Source organism: Gopherus evgoodei, chromosome 1 (assembly GCF_007399415.2).
Source record: "Gopherus evgoodei ecotype Sinaloan lineage chromosome 1, rGopEvg1_v1.p, whole genome shotgun sequence".
Taxonomy (NCBI): Eukaryota; Metazoa; Chordata; order Testudines; family Testudinidae; genus Gopherus; species Gopherus evgoodei.
In genome coordinates this window covers 343,768,363-343,789,609 of record NC_044322.1, presented here as the reverse complement: position 1 = coordinate 343,789,609, position 21,247 = coordinate 343,768,363, and the positions used below count along the sequence as shown (strand labels likewise).

At 42.7% G+C, this 21,247-nt stretch overlaps 1 protein-coding gene across 3 annotated transcripts in view; it reads right to left on the bottom strand.

The window, feature by feature from the left end:
* The window catches only part of PHTF2 (putative homeodomain transcription factor 2), a 163,434-nt gene that overhangs the window by 50,349 nt on the left and 91,838 nt on the right, over positions 1-21,247 (bottom strand). For all 3 annotated transcript variants that reach the window (XM_030557903.1, XM_030558087.1, XM_030557996.1), the window contains 2 exons: positions 11,920-12,121; positions 7,650-7,808 (listed from right to left, as the gene is read on the bottom strand). In XM_030557903.1, the coding sequence (XP_030413763.1) occupies positions 7,650-7,808; positions 11,920-12,121 (361 nt within the window). The remainder of the gene's footprint in view (positions 1-7,649; positions 7,809-11,919; positions 12,122-21,247) is intronic.

The window sequence follows — 21,247 nt, the reverse complement described above, 5'->3', positions numbered from 1 at the left end:
TGAGTACCACCATGGACACTTCAGAGCCCAGTTCAACAAGGCAGGAGGAGGAGCAGCAGCAAAGCGGGAGTGAGAGTGCTGAGGCGGAGGAAGACACCCCAGAATCCCTAGATGCCTGCAGCCAGGAGATGTTTTCAAACCAGGAGGAAGGTAGCCAGTCGCAGCGGCCAGTGCTTGGGGAAGGACAAACACTAGAGGAGGTTCCAACTAAGTGGCTTTTATTTTGGGAAGGAAGTTATTCAGTGCAGGCTCTTGGGGCGAGGAGTGTTAAGGCTGCATGCATGCCTAGATGCAAAATAGGGCGTTAATTTGCTCTCACATCACGGTAATCGGCCTCAATGATCTCTTCAAAGGTCTCAGCCAGAACTTGGCAATGCGCTTGTGCAGGTTTCTTGGGAGAGCCACTGTAGTCCTTGTCCCAGTCAGGCTAACATGTCCACACTACTGTGCCGTGAGGGGCAGGAGGGAGACCACTGCTGCATTCAGGCAAGCTGCATATGGGCCAGGGCAGAAGCCGCATTGTAGTAGAAGACCCTCCCTTGCTTCCCAGGTCACCCTCGGCAGCGAGATATCTTCCAGGACGAACTCTTGTGGAAAATGTGGGGACTGTGTTCAGTATAGGGGTCCCCTGCAGCTGTTGGCTCTCCCCAAGGCACAGAAACCCAGAGGACAGTACAGCCATGAAACAATCATTCCCCTGGACTCTGTGCTTACTCATCATTTTGGGGCTTCATGGGTTGTGTGTGCTCGCTTTGCGACAGGAAAATTATGCTATTGTGTAGACCGTGCTTACCCTCCTTAAGTACGGGAGAATCACTGCTCTGTCTGGTGTGAATAATGCTGCCTCTTTTAAGTGTTGCATTTTACCTTTACAGATGCAACCTTGAGATCTCGGCGATCCGTGTTATCACCGGCCAAGAGACTGCAAAGACTCAGGAAGAGGCCACGTAGAAGCAAAGATGACATGCTGCATGAAGTAATGCAGCAGTCACTTGATGAGAATCTAAAAGCACAGGAGTGGAGGGAGAGTGAAAGGAGGATCCACCAGCAGAATGAGGATCGCCGGCACAAAAGCATGGAGCTCTGGCAGCAAAACATGGCTCAGCTGATAAACATCATGGAGCGCCAAGCAGACTCAATCCAGGTGCTCGATGCCATGCAGGCGAAGCACTATCGCACCTGCCCCTTCTCCCCTCCCCCCGCAGCCTTTGTCCCAGAACTCTTTCCTCTGTATCCCCATGTCATCTCCAACTCACTTTCCCCACCATCTGGGTTCTTATTGCCACCAGCTGCCTCCAATATCTGTAGCTTCACCACCCAGCCCTGAAAACTATGATCCTTACCCATGCACTCAACCCCCATCACCATGCAGTACAGTAACTCCTCACTTAACGTTGTAGTTATGTTCCTGAAAACATCGTTTCGCTTAAAGTCTCATTTAAGTGACTCCAATTTCCCCATAAGAATTAATGTAAATAGGGGGGTTAGGTTCCAGGGAATTATTTTTCATCAGACAAAACATTTTATTTTTATATATAAAAATAAAACACACACACACACAGAGTATACATTTTAAACAAACAATTTAATACTGTTCACAGCTATGATGATTGTGAAGCTTGGTTAAGGTGGTGAAGTTAGAGAATGGAAGAGGGTGGGATATTTCCCAGGGAATGCGTTGCTGCTCATCAGTGGTTCTCAAACTTTTGTACTGGTGACCCCTTTCACATAGCAAGCCTCTGAGTGCAACCCGCCTATATAAATTAAAAATACTTTTTTATATATTTAACAGCATTATAAATGCTGGAGGCAAAGCACAGTTTGGGGTGGAGGCTGACAGCTCATGACCTCCCATGTAGTAACCTCATGACCCCCTGAGGGGTCCCAATCCCAGTTTGAGAACCCTGTGCTAAATGATGAACTAGCACTCAGCTGAGCCCTCAAGGGTTAACACGTTGTTAATGTAGCCTCTCACTCTACAAGGCAGCAGGAATGGAGGGGAGGGGAGATAGCATAGCAGAGAGACATACACCTTGTGTGTGTGGGAGAGCAAGAAATGCACACTGCCCCTTTAAGTAAGCTGACCCATTCTTAAGTGCATTCATTGTCTTTTTAAGTGGATCAGGAAATTGAGACAGCAGCTGCTGCCCCAGGCTCCCTCTGTCTCTCTCTGTCCATGTCCCCAGCTTGCTCTATGTGGAGAAGAAGGGGTAAGTGGGATGTAGGAGCAGGGGGAAGGGGTACACTCTGAAATTAACCTCTCCCCCTCCCCCACCTGCACAACAAGCAGGAGACTCAGGGAGCAGCTCCAAGGCAGAGGGCAGGAACAGCACATGGGAGAGGGAGGAGGGACAGCTGCAATTGCTAGCTTGCTGGGCAGCTGCTGCAGAGGGAATTTAGGGGAGATGATAGGGGGGTTGCCAGTCCACCCTGGTTCCAAGCCCTCACCAGTTAGCTGTAACAGGCTGCTCTTCCTGCAAGCAGTGGACAAAGCAGGCGCTTGCCAAACGACGTTAGAAGGGAGCATCGTACAACTTTAAACAAGCATGTTCCCTAATTGATCAGCAACGAAACAACGTTAACCAGGCTGACTTTAAGTGAGGAGTTACTGTATAGCCATGCTCAAGTGCAGCACTCATTGCACAGCACTCCAGGCAGGAAGGCTGAGTATGGTAACAGGACATACGCAAATCTGTGACTGTACCGTTCCCCACCCCATCCCCTTGCCCTTTCCGTTTCCCAAGCAGTTGCGTTTCTTGTCAGTAAATGAATTTTCTTTTCAATAAATGGATTTTTTTGGCTTTGAAAACATTCTTTATTAGTGCATAAAGTAAAAGATACCTTAGCCCAGGAAAGCAACAGGCACTGCAAGGCAGCGTAGCAAACACAGATTCCTACTAACATTGGAACCACTGCACTTCACTCCCGTGCAGGGCATCAGACATTACTGGTGGCTTTCAGCCTCAAACTTCTCCCTCAAGGCAACCCTAATCCTTGCAGCCCCGCGCTGGGCCCCTCTAATAGCCCTGCTCTCTGGCTATTCAAATTCAGCCTCCAGGTGTTGAAACTCCAAGGTCCATGCCTGTGTGAAGCTTTCACCCTACCCTTCACAAATGTTATGGAGGGTACAGCACATAGATATACAACTGTGGGGATGCTGTCATCAGTCAGGTCTAGCTTCCCATACAGAGAGAGCCAGTGGCCCTTTAAAAGGCAAAAAGCACACTTCAGTGTCATTCTGCACCGGCTCAGCCTGTTGTTGAACTGCTCCTTGCTGCTGTTAAGGCTCCCTGTGTAGGGTTTCATGAGCCACAGCATTAAAGGGTAAGCGGGGTCTCCAAGGATCACAATGGGCATTTTGACTTCACCTACGGTGATCTTCTGGTCTGGGAAACAGTCCCGAGTTGCAGCTTCCTGAACTGAACAGGCCAGTGTTCTGAAAGATGCGTGCGTCATGCACCTTTCTGGGTCAGCCTGCGTTAATGTCAATGAAATGCCCACGGTGATCCACAAGTGCCTGGAGAACCATAGAGAAATACCCCTTCTGATTAACGTACTCAGAAGCTAGGTGGGCTGGTGTCAGAATTGGAATATGAGTCCCATCTATCGCTCCTCCGCAGTTAGGGAAACCCATTTGTGCAAAGCCAGCCACAATGTTATGTACGTTACCCAGAGTCACAGTTCTTCTGAGCAGGATGCGATTAATGGCCCTGAAAACTTGCATCAACACAATTCCAGTGGTAGATTTTCCCACTCCAAACTGGTTAGCGACCAATCAGTAACTGTCTGGAGTTTCCAGCTTCCAGACTGCAACAGCCACCCGCTTCCCCACCCTCAGGGCAGCTCTCAATCCCATGTCCTTGCACCGCAGGGTGGGGGTGAGCTCCTCACAAAAGTGGCTTTTCTTATCTGAAAGTTCTGCAGTCACTGCTTGCCATCCCTGACATGTATGACGATGTGATTCCACCACTCAGTGCTTGTTTCCCGAGCCCAACAGCGGCGTTCCACGGTGGTAAGCATGTCTGTAAATGCCACAAGCAATCTCGTGTCATATGCGTTACTCGAATAGATATCATTGTTGGAGTCCTCACTGTCAGTTAGGATCTTAAGGAGTAACTTAACTGCTAAACGTGACGTGCTGATGAGACTCGTCAGCATATTCCTCAGCAGTTCGGGCTCCATTCCCACAGACCAAAAAGGAAGACAGAGCGTGCTGCACAAAAAACGTTGAAAGATGGCGCCAAATGTTGATGGAAGCAGAGGGATTGCTGGGATGCGAACTGATGCATCACAGGGTGTTGGGACAGGACCCAGAATGCCCTGCATCCCACACCCCCCTCTCACAAATCACAGCACCAGAATAGGATGAGGTACTCTGTGGGATAGCTGCCCATAATGCACCGTTCCAAATGCCGCTGCAGGAGCTGCAAATGTGGCCACGCCAGTGTGCTTGCAGCTGTCAGTGTGGACAGACTGCAGCGCTTTCCCTACTGCACTCTCTGAAGTCTGGTTTAACTCAAAGCGCTCTACATCTCCGCAAGTGTAGCCATGCCTTAATACTAATCTTAACACTAGGGCTAGGTTTACACTATAAACTTACACTGGTATAACTACATTGCTCAGAGCTGTGAAAAATCCACAACCTTCAGTGATATAGTTATATCAACCTAACCTCCAGTGTAGACAGCACTCTCAATAGGAGGGCTTCTCCCACCGGCATAGCTACCAGTCTCGCAGAGGTGGATTAACTACACTGAGAGGAAATGCTCTCCCAATGGCATAGTAGCATCTTCACTGAAGTGGTACAACAGCACAGCTGCACCAGTGCAGTTGCACCTCTGCAGCATTTTAAGTGTAGACCTGTCCTCAGGGTATTACTAAGTATCAACAATGAGGGAAAAACTAAACTAGTTGTGAAATTAAGACCACACTGAGCTCTGACTCTAGCCACAGGTGGTAAGAAGGAACTGAGAGGAGTCCAGGTGGTGCTGCCTCATGTGCCATGGGGAGGGACTATAGCCATGAGGCATGAGCATCACCCCTCTACAGGTGCAGCTAGGCAAATTTCTCCAAATCCAGTGAGTGGAAAACATGGGTGAACCTACTTGAAGAAGAACCACTGCTCCTACAAATGTGAGGCAAGAATACAGCCTGTGGTGATAAAGGACATTTGAAAGAATCTGCTGGAATTACAGATGTCAATTAATCACTGTTAACTCAAGCAATTAACTCAAAACAAATTAACTTGATTAGAAAATTAATCAGGATCAATCGCAGTTTGAATCGCACAGTTAAACACTAGAATACAAAGTGTACAGTGATTATTTTATATCATTTTTATTACAAATACTTGCACTGTAAAAATGATAAAATAAATAGTATTTTTGTATTCACCTCATACAAGTACTGTAATGCAAGCTCTTTATTGTGAAAGTGCAACTTACAAACCTCGATTTTTTTTGTTACCTAACTGCACTTAAAAACAAAACAATGTAAAACTTTAGAGCCTACAAGTCCACTCAGTCCTACTTTTTGTTCAGTCAATCATTAAGACAAACGAGTTTGTTTAAATTTACTGCTGCCTGCTTCTTATTTACGTCATCTGAAAGTGAAAACAGGAGTTCCCATGGCACTTTAGTAGCTGGCATTGCAAGTTATTTATGTGCCAGATATGCTAAACATTCGTATGCCCCTTGAGGCTTCTAGAGGACATGTTTCCACGCAGAGGTGCTTGTAAAAAATATAATGCGTTTATTAAATCTGTAACTGAATTCCCTGGGGGAGAACTGTATGTCTTCCGTTCCGTGGTTTTACCCGCATTCTGCCATATATTTTGTGTTATGGCTATCTTGGATGATGACCCAGCATATGTTGTTCAGTTTAAGAACACTTCAATTGCAGATTTGACAAAATGCAAAGAAGGTACCAATATAAGATTTCCAGAGATAGCTACAGCACTCAGGTTTAAGAATCTGATGTCTCCCCCAAAATCAGAGAGGATGAGGTGTGAAACATGGTGTCAGAAATCTTAAAAGAGCAACACTACAATTCAATACTACAGAACCTAAACTACCAAAAAGAAAATCAACCTTCTGCTGGTGGCATCTGACTCAGATGATGAATATGAGCGTGAGTCAGTACACACTGCTTTGGATGCATACAAATGTTTAGCATATCTGGCATGTAAATACCTTGCAACGCCAGCTATACCAGTGCCATGCAAACATCTGCTCTCCCTTTCAGGTGACATTGTAGATAAGAAGCAGGCAGCATTATCTCCTGTAAATGTAAACAAACTTGTTTGTCACAGCAATTGGCTGAACAAGAAGGACTTAGTGGACTTGCAGGCTCTAAAGTTTTACACTGTTTTATTTTTGAGTGCAGTTACATAAACAAAATCTACATTTGTAAGTTACACTTTCATGATAAAGAGCTTGCACTACAGTACTTGTGTGGGGTGAATGGAAAAATACCACCTTGTTTATTTTTTACAGTGCAAATATTTGTAATAAAAATAAAGTGAGAACTGTACACTTTATGTTTTAATTGAAATCAATATATTTGAAAATGTAAAAAACATCCAAAAATATTTAAATAAATAGTATTCTATTATTGTTTGACAGTGTGATTAAAACTGCGATTAATCACAATGATTTTTTAAATCTTGCGATTAATCGCAATTAATTTTTTTTTTAACTGTTTGACAGCCCTAGCTGGAATACTAAGTATTCACTGGTTTGCTTTAAAACCTGCATGCCTTTAGCAAAATGATACAAGTTGTTATCCAAGAATTCTATTTCCATTTGCTTCCCCACATCTGAATTTCATTTCTATGAAGGACTCCACCAATAAGGGACTGCTGGATTGCTGCTCTGCTCTTTGACTTCACTATGTAGCTCTTTAAATCAGAACACTGGAACTTCTTTTGCTGCAATGCAACAGCAACAATTGTGGCTTCAATAGCATACAGCATATTCTGAGTAATTGAAAAACTGACCTTTTTAAAGAACGTTACATACTCATATCTAGGAGAACATTCACATTGGTGGATCCTCTCACAATAGAACCTGGAGGTAGAATCAAATTCTCTTGTCTGATCAGAGTTCCCCTCATATGGGCTAACGGACTTATTGGAGACAATGGTAAAAGAAGCAGGGATGCAGTCTGAACTACGACATGGAGAAAGCACTAGCATCAACACAGTGATGACTAAAAGTGCAAACAGATTGCTGGAAAACAGCCTGCCAAATCTCTGGCAAGAAAGCTTTCTTTCTCACATAAGAGAAAACCACTAGTTTCCTAGAAACATGTGCCTCCAAAGGAGGTGGTTGCTGCATAATGGGGCTGCTTTTGGAAGGCAAAATAGAAAGCAGCAAAGCTCTGATATGATTGGGTGTAAGAGCATAGCAACAGACCAATTATCCGTATTGTGGACCTGCCCCCAAGATGTGAAAAACATGCTAAATCAAATTGCAATGATTCCCAAAGACAGTTACTTCACAGGGATATTTTTAACAAATGTCATGAATTATTAATATTGACAAGATCACCACTAAATTCCAGTGATCCAAAATGAGTTCAGAAGAAATAAGCTCAATGGAAATGTTGGCAAATCAGTTACAAAAAGGACTTTTGGGAAAAGAACATACCTCCACAGGGTAGTGTTTCTTATAATGGTGAGATTTTCTGTTTCGAAGAGCACAGTCACTAGAAGCACGTTCTACATTACGGCGTAAGGGATATCCAGATTCAGGTTCCTCCTCACTTGAAACTTCATCAGATACATTTGTTACTGTCCTGTGTGTATCCTAGACCAATTAACAATTTAGTATTAGTAAATCACACTATTTTTTCATAATGGTCTTTTAATTCATCTTAAATACTGCAATCAATTTTCTCTCCTCAATTCTTTTAATTAAAAAATATTTAATAATCCCCTTTTGTTGAGTAAGGCATAGAAAACAGTTTCCCTCTTTAGGTTATTGACTGCATGGAAAGGTGATACTAGAAGCAATGTACAATAGAAGATTATAACATACTCCTAGGTGATTAATCATTGCACAGTAGTCATGTGTCAGGCAAATTTATACTATACTGTAGAATGGATTCAAGATATTTATGTTCCAAGTGATGTTTTAGGTGAAATTACAGCAACCCCAAATGGTGCATGACAGTCACCTCAAAAGAAAAGAAAGCAACATTCTATTCTTGGTTTTGTCCTCTCAAACACAGTAATTTACATTATTGACAGCTTTTTCCAATCTTAAAATTTAATTTATTTCTACAACCTCTCCCCCCACACCTAAAGAAGTGTAAACTAGTAATCAACTATGAAATGCTTGGACTGTGAGCATATATCATTCCTAGGTTTCACACTAATGTAGATGTGGCCCCCACAAAAGGAGAATGGTAGGAGGGACCACCAAGAAACTTTCAGTTTTTATTCTAAAGGGTTTCTTTTTTAGAAAAATATTCTCGTTTCATAAAGAACAAGAATGAAAGTCTCTTTGGCTTCTGCCTTCCCATTTCTAAATTTCCAAGGATGATTTTTACTTTAGTGCACTGTCAGGGAAAGAAGCATTCAACAGCTGATTGTTGTTTTGTCATAAAGACTATTTGCCTACTCTCCTACAGATTAATGGTTGCATAAGTAATGTTAAGTACAGCTGTTGCATTTGTTTGTATGGGGTTACATGTTGCTCACAGGGTAACTGCAGTTTCTCTGGTTGTGCATGTAACTTTTGGACTTTGAAGCAATGACATGGTAGCATTGCACAGGGTACAATTCATTGGGATGAGCATGGGTGGCATGTTAAACTTATTATTTTGTCCACTGGATTGCGACTTTTGATGGGTGGTTCTGAAATTAGGGTTTAGAATAATGTTGTGGCAATGACTGGGTCTCACAAATCTGTAAAAATTAGAATTTGCAGTAATGCCTTTTTTCCCAGCAAATCAGGCATCAGGCCATTGTTTGTAGTGAAGGGAATTGGTTCAGGCTGTTTCCCCATCACCTGCAATGCACAGACGGCTTTGGCTAGGCCTGAGAATAAAATAGCTTTATTAAATGCATTGGGCTTATGGTCTGATTAGGTCTTCCATAGGCATCGACTTCTGCTCCCACCAATGGGTGCTCGATCCCTCTCTGCCCCTGGCCCTGCCCCTACTCCACCCCTGCCCCGTCCCCATTCCAACCCCTTCCCCAAAGTCCCTGCCCCAACTCCACCCCCTTCCTGCCCCTATTCCGACTCCTTTCCCAAATCCCTGCCCCGGCCCCACCTCTTCCCCTGAGCGCACCATGCTCCCGCTCCTCCCCACATTTCTGGAGCTTGCTACACCGCCAAACAGCTGTTTGGCAGCAAGATGGGAAGCGCTGGAAGATAGGGGGAGAAGTGGGGATGTGGCACGCTTAGGGGAGGAGGAGGAGGGAGTGCAGGGAAGGGGAGCTTAACTGCCAGTGGGTGCAGAGCACCCACTAATTTTCCCCCTTGGGTGCTCCAGCCCCAGAGCACCCACGGAGCTGGTGCCTTTGAGGTCTTCAACAATTGAGTTGTTCAGCATTTGATTACTGAAAATTGGGAAAGTCTGCAATAGTATGACGTGAGTGTTGCTGGTCACCTTAATATACTGCCAATACTGGTCGTCTTTTTAGATACTGTGTTTGTTGTTCCAAATTACAATATTGCAGGCATTTGGACAAAAGGCTAATGCTTCTGTGCATCCTTATTGAACTCTGCCATTCTCAAGATTTCTTTTAACAAAGTTATTTAAAGGAATAAAAGGCAACTTAATTTAAAAATAGATATTAAACAGATAATTCATTCATTAAAATTATAGTAATGGCTATTACCTGCTCTTAAAATTGTTTGTTCATAAACCCGGTTTTCTGAAGTTTTTTCTTGTTAGCTGCAAGAGTTCTGCTTCGAAGCAAAACATCAAGACTCCTTAATCAAGAAAAGCTTTTAAAATAGACTTCAAAATGCTGAATTAGCAGGATTTAGCGACAAGTGTGTCAATAATGTTTTCTGATTTCTTTCATAAATAATGAAAAATACTTTTTTCTGATGTTAATAGGTGTAATGGGAAATGTCACATAAGTTTATATTTCCATAGAAATTAATTTACCTCAACAAGACTTTTTTCATAGTTTATTCTAAATTTAGAGAGATCTTTGTTTTTCCAAATAAATAGATTATATACATATATAATTATCCAGAAAACTGTTTATGAGTGTATAAAAGGTGTCATGAGAGCTTGGAACTTCAAAAACGTGCTCACCATTTGACTGACGAAAAGCAATATAAACCACATGGAGGAAACTGACTTTTTCTAGAAACATTTTCAAAAGTCTTATTTTGTCTTCAACATACTATAAATGATGATGATGCCACCAGAGCAGATAGCGATAAATCAGTGAAATTTCTCAGTAAATACAAATTAAGTGTGCCAGTCAGTAGAACGCACGTCAAGGGACATGATCAAGGATAAGCATGAAACTCAAAACTACCATATACAAATATTCTAAATCTCACTTGCCCAAGTGTATCAAAACCTGAACTAGGTGTACAGAAAGAGTGCATACGTTACACTTTCTATGGATCCTATCTATGGAAAATCCCAAAACGGGTCCCTCCTTAAAAAATGTATCTCGTTGAATGAAGCCAGTGTCTCTCTGAAACTTTCCTAAGGCAAAAATTTCTGTTTTACCACCATCACCTTCTAGGAGGTAGAATAATAGGATGCTCCTCATTTGCTTCCCTTCGCTTTCCTTAAATGCTGCACTTCCAAATCTTCATGTACCAATAATGGTAGAGTTGTTTTGGAGGAGAATGAAGTAAGGTGAAATAGGAGAACTGAGAACTACCAGACCTAACCAGCCAAGCTCCAAGATGAGCAACACATCCTTCCTACTCATTACGATCTGCTTTCTGATGACTATCTTTCTTCTCTCCAATCCCCTTGGTGCTCTGCATTTCAGAGTGCCTTTTCACTTCCTTGGGGAAGGGAAGGAAAGAAAACACTTGCAGATCTCAGCACTTAACAAGAGAAGGGGAAGGAGAAACCACGAACCCTTTGAAGGTATGGGGGTTTGTCTGAATTTTGGAAACCATCATTACTGTGAAATGTGTCCAACTGTAGCCAAGAAGCAGACCCATTACAGAGAAAAATCTAACAGTGGCAGGTGAGGTAGAAGCAAAGCCTTCTAATGAAGGCTAAAACAAATAAGAAATACAAGGACACATGGTAAGTCAAGTTAAAGAAAATCAGAGAACCTAGAAGTCAGTAAAATGAGGTTCCTGTGGTAGGAGTTGAGCCATAGATATGCACTTGCCCAATCCTGGGTGACCAGCGCTACTGGAGTTCTCCCATTGTGTCTCCGGCAAAATAGTTATGAAATAGCACTCGCATAAGTTACCACAATTTAGATATAATAAAATACTTCTGAAAAGCAGTATTTTTGCCTTTGGGATGGCCTATGTTGTTCAACATGGTATGTAATTTCCCAACACATTTTGCCAGAGAAAGAGGACTCCAGACATCACTACAAAAAGGTTTAAAGTCTTTTATGCAAAATTCAGTTGCTTGCAGTGCATTTTGTCTACCTGTAGATACTTTTCTTTTATTTCTTTTTATTAAAATATTGCCTTGAGATTTTGGTGGAGATTTCTTCTTGAAGGAAGAAAATATTGATAGGACAGTGAAGAGAAAATAAGGAAAAATTTAAGAGCAAGAAACCCAGAACTACATCTTGCACTTAGGCCCTTAGTATCCTAACACAAGTCGTCTTTTTTTTTTTTTTAAGTTTAAAAAACACAGGGTCAAGATATAAACGGGAACCTATCCAAACTGCTGTGGTAATATGGTGTGCATATAATTGGACACACTACTGTTAGTTATGAAACAATGAACCATGCTTACTTTGTGAGGACTATGATTGTTGTATGCATTTCTCATAGTTCCTGTGCTCCAACCTCGCTCTTCTGGCCTAATCACTTCACAGTGAGGCTCATGGGTCTGTACTCCATCTTCATTGCTTTTAACTGTCTTTTTCCCATCAAGGGAGACATAGCCATTATCAGTCTCTGTTGATTTATCTATTGAATTCTTGGCTTTCTTTGATCTAGATTTAAAAAACAAAACAAGAACAAATATGCACATAAAATTACTATATGACTGTTATTGTGTATGTCCTTTCTTACCCTTCTCCCCCAACTATTTTGACTGCATTGTTGAGATGGATGAAAACTAGTAATCTAAATCTGATTCAGTAGTATCTATGCTACTTTTCACCATTTAAAGGTTATCTGTTACAACTGAAGGAATATAGAATACCAAATGAAACATCCAGCACATGAAGGAGTATATATTACAGTACTGAAAGAAGAGATAAAGACCAAGAAAAGCTGTATTTTACGAGGCTTTATAACAGCAACTTGACAAAGCCAACTGCAAGTTCTGAATGGAATACATTTTTGTATCAAACCGAAATGTAAAGGAATGCCCAAATAGCTGTTGATTCTCAGGAATTTTTAACTGGCACTGATTGAAACTAAAATTTCATATTCCTTGCACACTCTTGCATGAAGCATTAATCAATCATATATTGAATTAAAATGAAAACAGCTATCCAAAAGTTTAACTTTTTGGCCTACCTTCATTTTGCTTCATCATCATCAATTTAAAAGTTTATGCTAATTAGGAGATTTTCAAATGCGTAAACCAGGTTGCTGCAGTCTCCCATATTACCTGGCAACAGTATGACTATTAGTGTTAAAGTTCCTGGCCTAAGTCTTCCCCTGACAAAGCACAAAAGGGCAGTGCAAATATATACAGCCTATTTCAAATGACACTAATTGGAGGCAGGAAGGAGGCAGGACAGAAAAAGAGAAAGTAACTAGAAATTAGAATAATTCTAGTTCTACAACCCTTAGAATAATCTTCCCTGTCCTGTGTGCTTCTCTTCCTGTCCTACACGCCAACATATCTGAGTAAGCAGCAGACATAACAAGTGGAAACTCTAAAGAATGGCTTACAACAGTGGAGTTTGGATGATTGCACTTCCAAACTACAACCTGGTATGTACGGTGGCTTCCAACTGATAGTGGTGGTGAATGTGTGAAGGAAAAAGAGCAGGTGGCTAATTTATCAACCGATGAGGCAGATAGCTCAGACCTGCAAGCCCTTGAGATTGACACACTTTGGACATGTCTTACAGGCACTGTTGGATCAAAATCTTTACCCAGTGAGCAATGGAGATCTTGTAACAGAGCAAGGTGGTACACAGCTATATGAAGTAGGTAAACACCTGCATTTTAGATTTCTGGATTACAAGTGTATGTCCAAACCATGAAGCTTTCTTGTGGAAGTAGAGGGCTCTGGACACAAGGTAGGTAAAACATTAAGTTACTTGAGTTCTTTCTTCTGTATATCCGCCTTATTGAGAGAGAGAAACTGGTGGTGCAACTGGACCACCATATATCTCCCTGTATTTGGATCATAATAAGGCTCCTCTCGAAGAACTCCCACTGTTGGCAAGTAACCTTCATCTGAACTTTAAAAGTATGAAATAAATTTGTGGGGCCACACAGGGGAGGCAGAACACCCCTTGATCTGGAAAATGTGATGTTAGAATGGAGAAACGGGGGAACTGAGCTCTCCCACCTACAAGCCAAAGTTATGGCAACTAAAAACACTTCTTTCAAAAAAAACCTTCATAGGTTCAAATAGGGGACTCAAAACACATTAAAAACTAAGTACTCTAAATAATAGATTATGTTTTGGCTGTTGTAAAGAAAAGAATGCATGTTGCTTCAGGCAGGGTTTGGGATGCTTCACCCTGCTACCCAAGGCAGACCTGTGTATTGTAGAACTTGCTCAAGAGGGAACTTGTAGAGAATTCACCTTAAGGCTTATCAAGAGCCATCGAAGGATGCAGGAATAAATGTCATTGCCCTTCTCTTTCCCAGAAATAAGATTTCAGATCCTGGATTATACTAACAAACAAAACAAAAAAACCCCACAACCTCCCCTCCCCCCCTCGAACACACACACACACACACACACACACACACACACACACACACACACACACACACACACACACACACACCACACTTGTCTAAGTTCTAGAGTCATTCAAACTTCCAAGTCATCAGAAACAAGTTCTGGACTGATTAACTGAATGAGGCCCTAGGTTAAGAGATCTTTTCTGGGAAGGAGATTGCCACTCATGTGAAACATAGATTATGAAGTTACCTAGAACCTCCAAGATGATAGCTGTGCTGTCTGACTTTTGTTAAAAATCTGGGGAACAGGAGAATGGTGTGACTGAAATCAGAAGCCTATTTCCAATCTGGAGAGAACACACTCATCTCAAGGAGTCCAGGATTGAAATTCCTGGATAAGTGTTTAATGAACTTTGCCACCTTCCTAGAGATACCCCAAGCCCATCAGATGGTTGCCCCAGCCTTTCACAAATTTCCTGAAATAACTGAGGGTGTAAAGGGGACTCCTGTTGTGTCATCCAATCTGTTATGACTTTATCCTTGCCCAGAAGCAGATAAAACTGGACCCCTGCTCAAGCACAGAAAACTTGCAATAGGAGATGAGGTCTGCAAGTTTTCCCTTCCACTTACATCCACCACTATAGCCTGGCTGTTGCACTGGACTTTAATATAACAATAAGCTAACAGTAATTCTTAAGGAAGACAAGCTAAGTGAATCCAAGAACTTAAGAGTCAGAGACTTTAAGGTCAGAAGGGACCATTATGATTGTCTAGTCTGACCTCCTGCACAACGCAGGCCACAGAATCTCACCCATCCATATAGGTTAGGGTTTTATTACAGGTGCCTGTAAAACCCCTAACCTATGTCTGAGCTACTGAAGTCCTCAAATCATGGTTTAAAGACTTCAAGGTGCAGAGAATCCTCCAGTAAGTGACCCATGCTCCATGCTGCAGAGGAAGGCAAAACCCCCGCAGGGCCTCTGCCAATCTGCCCTGGAGGAAAATTCCTTCCTGACCCCAAATATGGTGATCAGCTAAACCCTAGGCATGTGGGCAAGACTCACCACCCAGACACCCAGGAAAGAATTTTCTGTAGTAACTCAGATCCCACCCCATCGAACATCCCATCACAGGCCATTGGACATATTTACCGCTAATAGTCAAAGATCAATTAATTGTGAAAATTAGGCTATTCCATCATACCATCCCTTCCACAAACTTACCAAGCTTAGTCTTGAAGACAGATATGTCTTTTGCCCCCACTACTCCCCTTGGAAGGCTGTTCCAGAATTTCACTCCTGTCATGGTTAGAAACCTTTGTCTAATTTCAAGTCTAAACTTCCTGATGGCCAGTTTATATCCATTTGTTGTGTCCACATTAGTACTGAACTTAAATAATTCCTCTCCCTCCCTGGTATTTATCCCTCTGATATATTTATAGAGAGCAATCATATTTCCACTCAGCCTTCTTTTGGTTAGGCTAAACAGGCCAAGCTCTTTGAGTGTCCTTTCATAAGACAGGTTTTCCATTCCTCAGATCATCTTAGTAGCCCTTCTCTGTACCTGGTCGAGTTTGAATTCATTCTTCTTAAACATGGGAGACCAGAACTACACAGAGTATTCAAGATGAGGTCTCAGCAGCGTCTTCTGTAACGGGTACTAACACCTCCTTATTTTTTACTGGAAATATCTCGCCTGATTCATCCCACGACCACATTAACTTATATCATATTGGCGTCTCATAGTCATCCTGTGATCAACCAATACTCCGAGATCCTTCTCCTCCTCTGTTACTTCCAACTGATGAATCCCCAGCTTATAACAATAGATCTTGTTATTAATCCCTAAATGCATCACCTTGCACTTTTCACTATTAAATTTCAGCCTATTACTATTACTCCAGTTTACAAGGTCATCCAGATCTTCCTGTATGATATCCTGGTCCTTCTCTGTATTGACAATACCTCCTAGTTTTGTGTCATCTGCAAACTTTATTAGCACACTCCCACTTTTTGTGCCAAGGTTAGTAATAAGATTAAATAAGACTGGTCCCAAAACTGATCCCTGAGGAACTCCACTAGTAACCTGTCTCCAGTCTTACAGTTCACCTTTTAGTATAACCCACTGTAGTCTCCCCTTTAACCAGTTCCTTATCCATCTTTCAATTTTCATATTGATCCCCGTCTTTTCCTATTTAACTAATAATTCCTCATGTGGAACCATATCAAATGCCTTACTAAAATCGAGGTAAATTAGATCCACTATGTTTCCTTTGTCTAAAAAATCTGTTATTTTCTTAAAAAAAGGAGATCAGGTTGGTTTGGCACCATCCACCTTTTGTAAAACCATGTTGTATTTTGTCCCAATTACCATTGACCTCTATGTCCTTAACTACTTTTTCCTTCAAAATTGTTTCCAAGACCTTACATGCTACAGATGTCAAACTAACAGATCTGTAGTTACCCGGCTCCAGGGGCAGCTCCAGGCCCCAGCACGCCAAGCGTGTGCTTGGGGCGGCATGTCGTGGGGGGTGCTCTGCCAGTCACCGGGAGGGCGGCAGGCGGCTCCGGTGGACCTCCCACAGGCGTGCCTGCGGAGGGTCCACTGGTCCCGTAGCTTCGGTGGAGCATGCACAGGCACGCCTGCGAGAGGTCCATCGGAGCCGCGGGACCAGCGGACCCTCCGCAGGCACGTCTGCATGGAGCCGCGGGACCGGCGACTGGCAGAGCACCCCCAGAGGCGTACCACCGTGCTTGAGGTGCCAAAATGGCTAGAGCAGCCCCTGCCCGAATCACTTTTCCCCCCTTTCTTAAAAATAGGAACTACGTTAGCAGTTCTCCAGTCATATGGTATAACCCCTGAGTTTACAGATTCATTATAAATTCTTGCTAATGGGCTTGCAATTTCATGTGCCAGTTCCTTTAATATTTTTGGATGAAGATTATCTGGGCCCCCTGATTTCATCCCATTAAGCTGTTCGAGTTTGGCTTCTACCTCGGATGTGGTAATATCAGCCTCCATAGCCTCATTCCCATTTGTCATCCTGCCATTATCCCTAAGCTCCTCATTAAAAACTGAGGTAAAGTATTTGTTTAAATATTGGGCTAGGCGTAGATTATCCTTAACCTCCACTCCACCCTCAGTGTTTAGTGGTCCCACTTCTTCTTTCTTTGTTTTCTTATTTATATGGCTATAGAACCTTTTCCGATTGGTTTAATTCCCTTTGCAAGGTCCTACTCTACATGGCGTTTGGCTTTTATCCCTACATGTTCAGACCTCAATAAGATAGCTTTCCTTGCTGATCTCTCCCATCTTCCACTCCTTGTAGGCATTCTGCTTTTTCTTAATCACCTCTCTGAAATGCTTACTCGTCCAGCTTGGTCTACAACTCCTGCCTATGAATTTTTTCCCCCTTTCTTGGGATGCAGGCTTCTGATAGTTTCTGCAGCTTTGACTTGAAGTAATTCCAGGCCTCCTCCACCTTTAGATCCACAAGTTCTTCAATTCAATCCACTTCCCTAACTAATTTTCTTAATTTTTTAAAGTTAACCCTTTTAAAATAAAAAACTCTAGTCACCGATCTATTTTTGTTTATCCTTCCATTTAGTTTGAACTGAATTAGCTCACGATCACTCGAACCAAGGTTGTCTCATACAACCATTTCTTCTGTGAGGTCCTCACTGCTCACCAAAGTCAAATCTAAAATGGCATCCCTTCTTGTTGGTTCAGCAACTACTTGGTGAAGGAATCCATCAGCTACTGCATCCAGGAAAATCTGAGCCCATTATTATTATTAGTACTTGTACTCCAGTCTATATCTGGGAAGTTAAAGTCTCCCATGATCACACAATTCCGGTTAGTATTTACTTCATTAAAAACATTAAAGAGATCTCTATCCATATCCAAAACAGATCCCAGTAGTCTATAGCACACCCCAAGCACTATCCCAGAGGAGGCTCTAGTAGCTTTCTTCCCCAAAATGATTTTTGCCCAGACAGATTCTGTCTTATCTATTCCATCACTTCTTATTTCTTTACAGTCTACCTCATCATTGATATACAAACCTACTCCATCACGTTTGCCTCTATTTCTGTCTTTTCTAAACAGCACATACCCTTCAATACCTGTACTCCAGTCATGACTACTATTCCACCATGTTTCTGTTATCCCTATAATATCTGGTTTCACTTCCTGCACCAGTAATTCTAGTTCCTCTATTTTGTTACCTAGGCTCCTCACATTGGTGTACAAACATCTTAATTTTTTCTGTCTAGTTTCACTCACATTCTTTACTCGATTAGGCACAGACATTGTACCGCCAGTATCACCTATTAGACTGGTATCTACACTACCCCCTTCCTCCTTATGTCCATTCTCCTACCCACAACTGTATCCTTTCTTACTTCATTTTCGTCTCTCTCAATGTTAAAATCTGGTGTGGAGATTACCTGAATATCTCCCAACCATCTCCCCTAAATTCCTAGGTTAAAGCTCTCAATCAGTTGTGCCAGCCTCCATCCTAGAAGTCTACTTCCCTCCATACTCAGGTGAAGTCCATCCCAAGAGAACAGTCCTCTGTCCAGGAATGCCTCCCAGTGGCCATACATCCCAAAGCCCTCCTTATAGCACCACTACCTGAGCCATCTGTTGATCATCATAATCTTGTCACACCTTTGTTGCCCTTCTCTAGGAACAGGCAGAATCCCACTGAGATCACCTGAGCCTCGATTTTCTTAAGCGTCTTCCCCAGCCTGGCATAGTCTCCCTTGATATGTTACAGCAAGAATCTAGCCGTATCATTCGTTCCCACATGAAGGGCAATCAGTGGATTCTTTCCCACTACCGTTAGGATCCTCTTCAGCCTCAGGTCCACTTCCCACGTTAGCACCCGGCAGACAACTCACCCTTCTGTTCTCTGGATCAGCTCTGGTTACAGGCCTGACTATTGTTCCCCAATCATATAGACCTGCCTTTTCCTGGTGATGTTGTGATTCTCCAGTCTATCCTCTGTTCCATCTGGCTGCAAGTCCTCTCAATTCCTGTTCTCCTTTGCAATCCTCTGCAACCCATCCTGAATCCTCTTGGGGCTTATATTTGGTGTTCTCTCTATTGACTCTTTCCATCTTCCTATAGGACTAGCTGCTCTTCTCTTCTTCCTTGCCCTCTCACCTTCAGTGACCATCTGTTGTGCCTCTTCTTCATTTTCCGACTCCGCAAACCTGTTCCTGAACTCTAAGAGAACCAGGCAGAGGAAAAGATGGGCTAGTGAAGGAGAAATAATCACATGCTTCCACTGTCCACTTTCCTCACCCAGCAGTCTCCCCTCAGAGTTCTTTGGTCCTGCTTTCATCTGCAAGTCTGAGCTTTTCCCTTCAGCCTCCTCACGTCTTTGCTCCATCATCTGCTCGAACTCCCTTCTGAACTCAACCAGAGTTTCCACCTGCATCTCCAATCCTCCAATCTTTTCTTCCATCAGCTCTATCAGGTGACACTTCATGCTGATGGAACTCTTTTCAGGTAGCCCCTCCAGGATCATGTACATACCGCAGCTTCCACATCCAGACATCTTCAATGTGTCTTCCACGGCTTGGGTCACTACCATTGCTACCTCTATCTGTCATAGCCTTCCCACCTAAGTGCTGCTAAGTCCCCAGGAAAAACACAAACCAAATCAAAACCAAAACACCACCACCCACAGCAAAACAAACCCTCAACAAGCACCACAACACTGCCAGAACACCACATACTCCCTTCACTAGCCTGTCTGTTCTTCTGCCTCATTCTCCTGGTCTTCCCTGAAAACTCCTCCTCAAACTCCCCTGTTTACAGCTCTGTTTGCTGGCTCTTGTGCCTCTGAAAAACTAGTGGAGATTATCTGCATGCCCAAACAAATTAGTTCCTGGAAGGACAAGTGGGACTTTTACCAGTTTGATAGATACCATGACCCATAATATTTTTGTTTGTCTGTGTCAATGGGCTGGATGAGGACAGAGGCTGAAAGTGCCTAGAGCAAGAAGTCATCCTGGTAGAGGTATACATGACACCCCTCCTGGTGCCAACTGGCTATGAGGATGAGTCTCTTGATAAAGACAGGGAGTAAGGATGAATGAAAAGAAAGAGCACAGAATTTGAAATGAAGAATATCCAGGGTAAAATATAGGTAACAGTATTGGGCTGAAAAAATGGAGATATCAAAGTCCATCTTTCAGGCTGACCAAATGATGAAAATCATTCTGCAACCTGAGATACATGAGAATTTCTATGAAAAGCTTCTTCTGAAAGATCTGAGGGTTGAGAAAATGAAGATCTAGGATCAGACTGAAGCCTTCAGCTGCTTATAAACTAACATGTATTGATAGTAGAATCTCCAGCTCCTCTGTGCAATGAGGGCGCAGGAGGGAGGAAGAGAGACAGAGGAGGAGCTAAACAAGTGGCCTGCTGATGAAGGAAATCTTTGATTTCTGCTCCCAAATAAGGCAATTTCACTGTAATTACAGGCCAGGCCATAGCCAAAAGCCTCAGATATCCCAGGTCTCTGTAAATCCGACTTTGACCACACTGTAACAAAATTGCTTGACAAGAGCCTGCAAAGAAATGAAGACGGCCCCCAATAGGAAAAAGCCGATAAAGGTGATTGGGTTAGCTAATCTTTCAGTGATACTATTTTGGAGGCTCGGAGGGATAGGCAAAGCTAAAAAAAGAACTGCTGGTGGAAGAACTACACCTAGAACAGGAATGGCAGAAGCAACAAACCCCTTTCACGGCTCAAAATGCTTGTAGGTTCTGTTCAAATGTTTCTCCCTCAAAGAGTTTTAACCCTTTGGGGGTTTGTAGACATGTTTAGTTCTAGCTCTCACCTGAGTATGGCAGCTCCTCAGCCAAATACACCAGTAACACAACGTAGATAGACCCAGGCATGTAGCAGCTATTCTATTGCCATTAAAGGAGTCCTGAAAAAAAGACAGAGCACCTTGAGTAGAATTGGACAATTTGCCCAAGGCCTTCATGACTTTACTTGAAGAAGAAAGAGAGAACATGGTCAGTGGGAAGTCAGAAAAACTTGCCAGTGCTATCTGGAGAGGAGTCATCTAAAATTGAATTTTACCATCCAGTTGCCCTAGAAGTTTATGGGAACCATTGCAATAGAGTTAACTGTAGAAGAAAGTAGGTCTCAAGACCACCAAGAATACTACTTTCCTGGTTATTTTCCCAAATAGCTTCTGACAGAGACCCATGAAGGA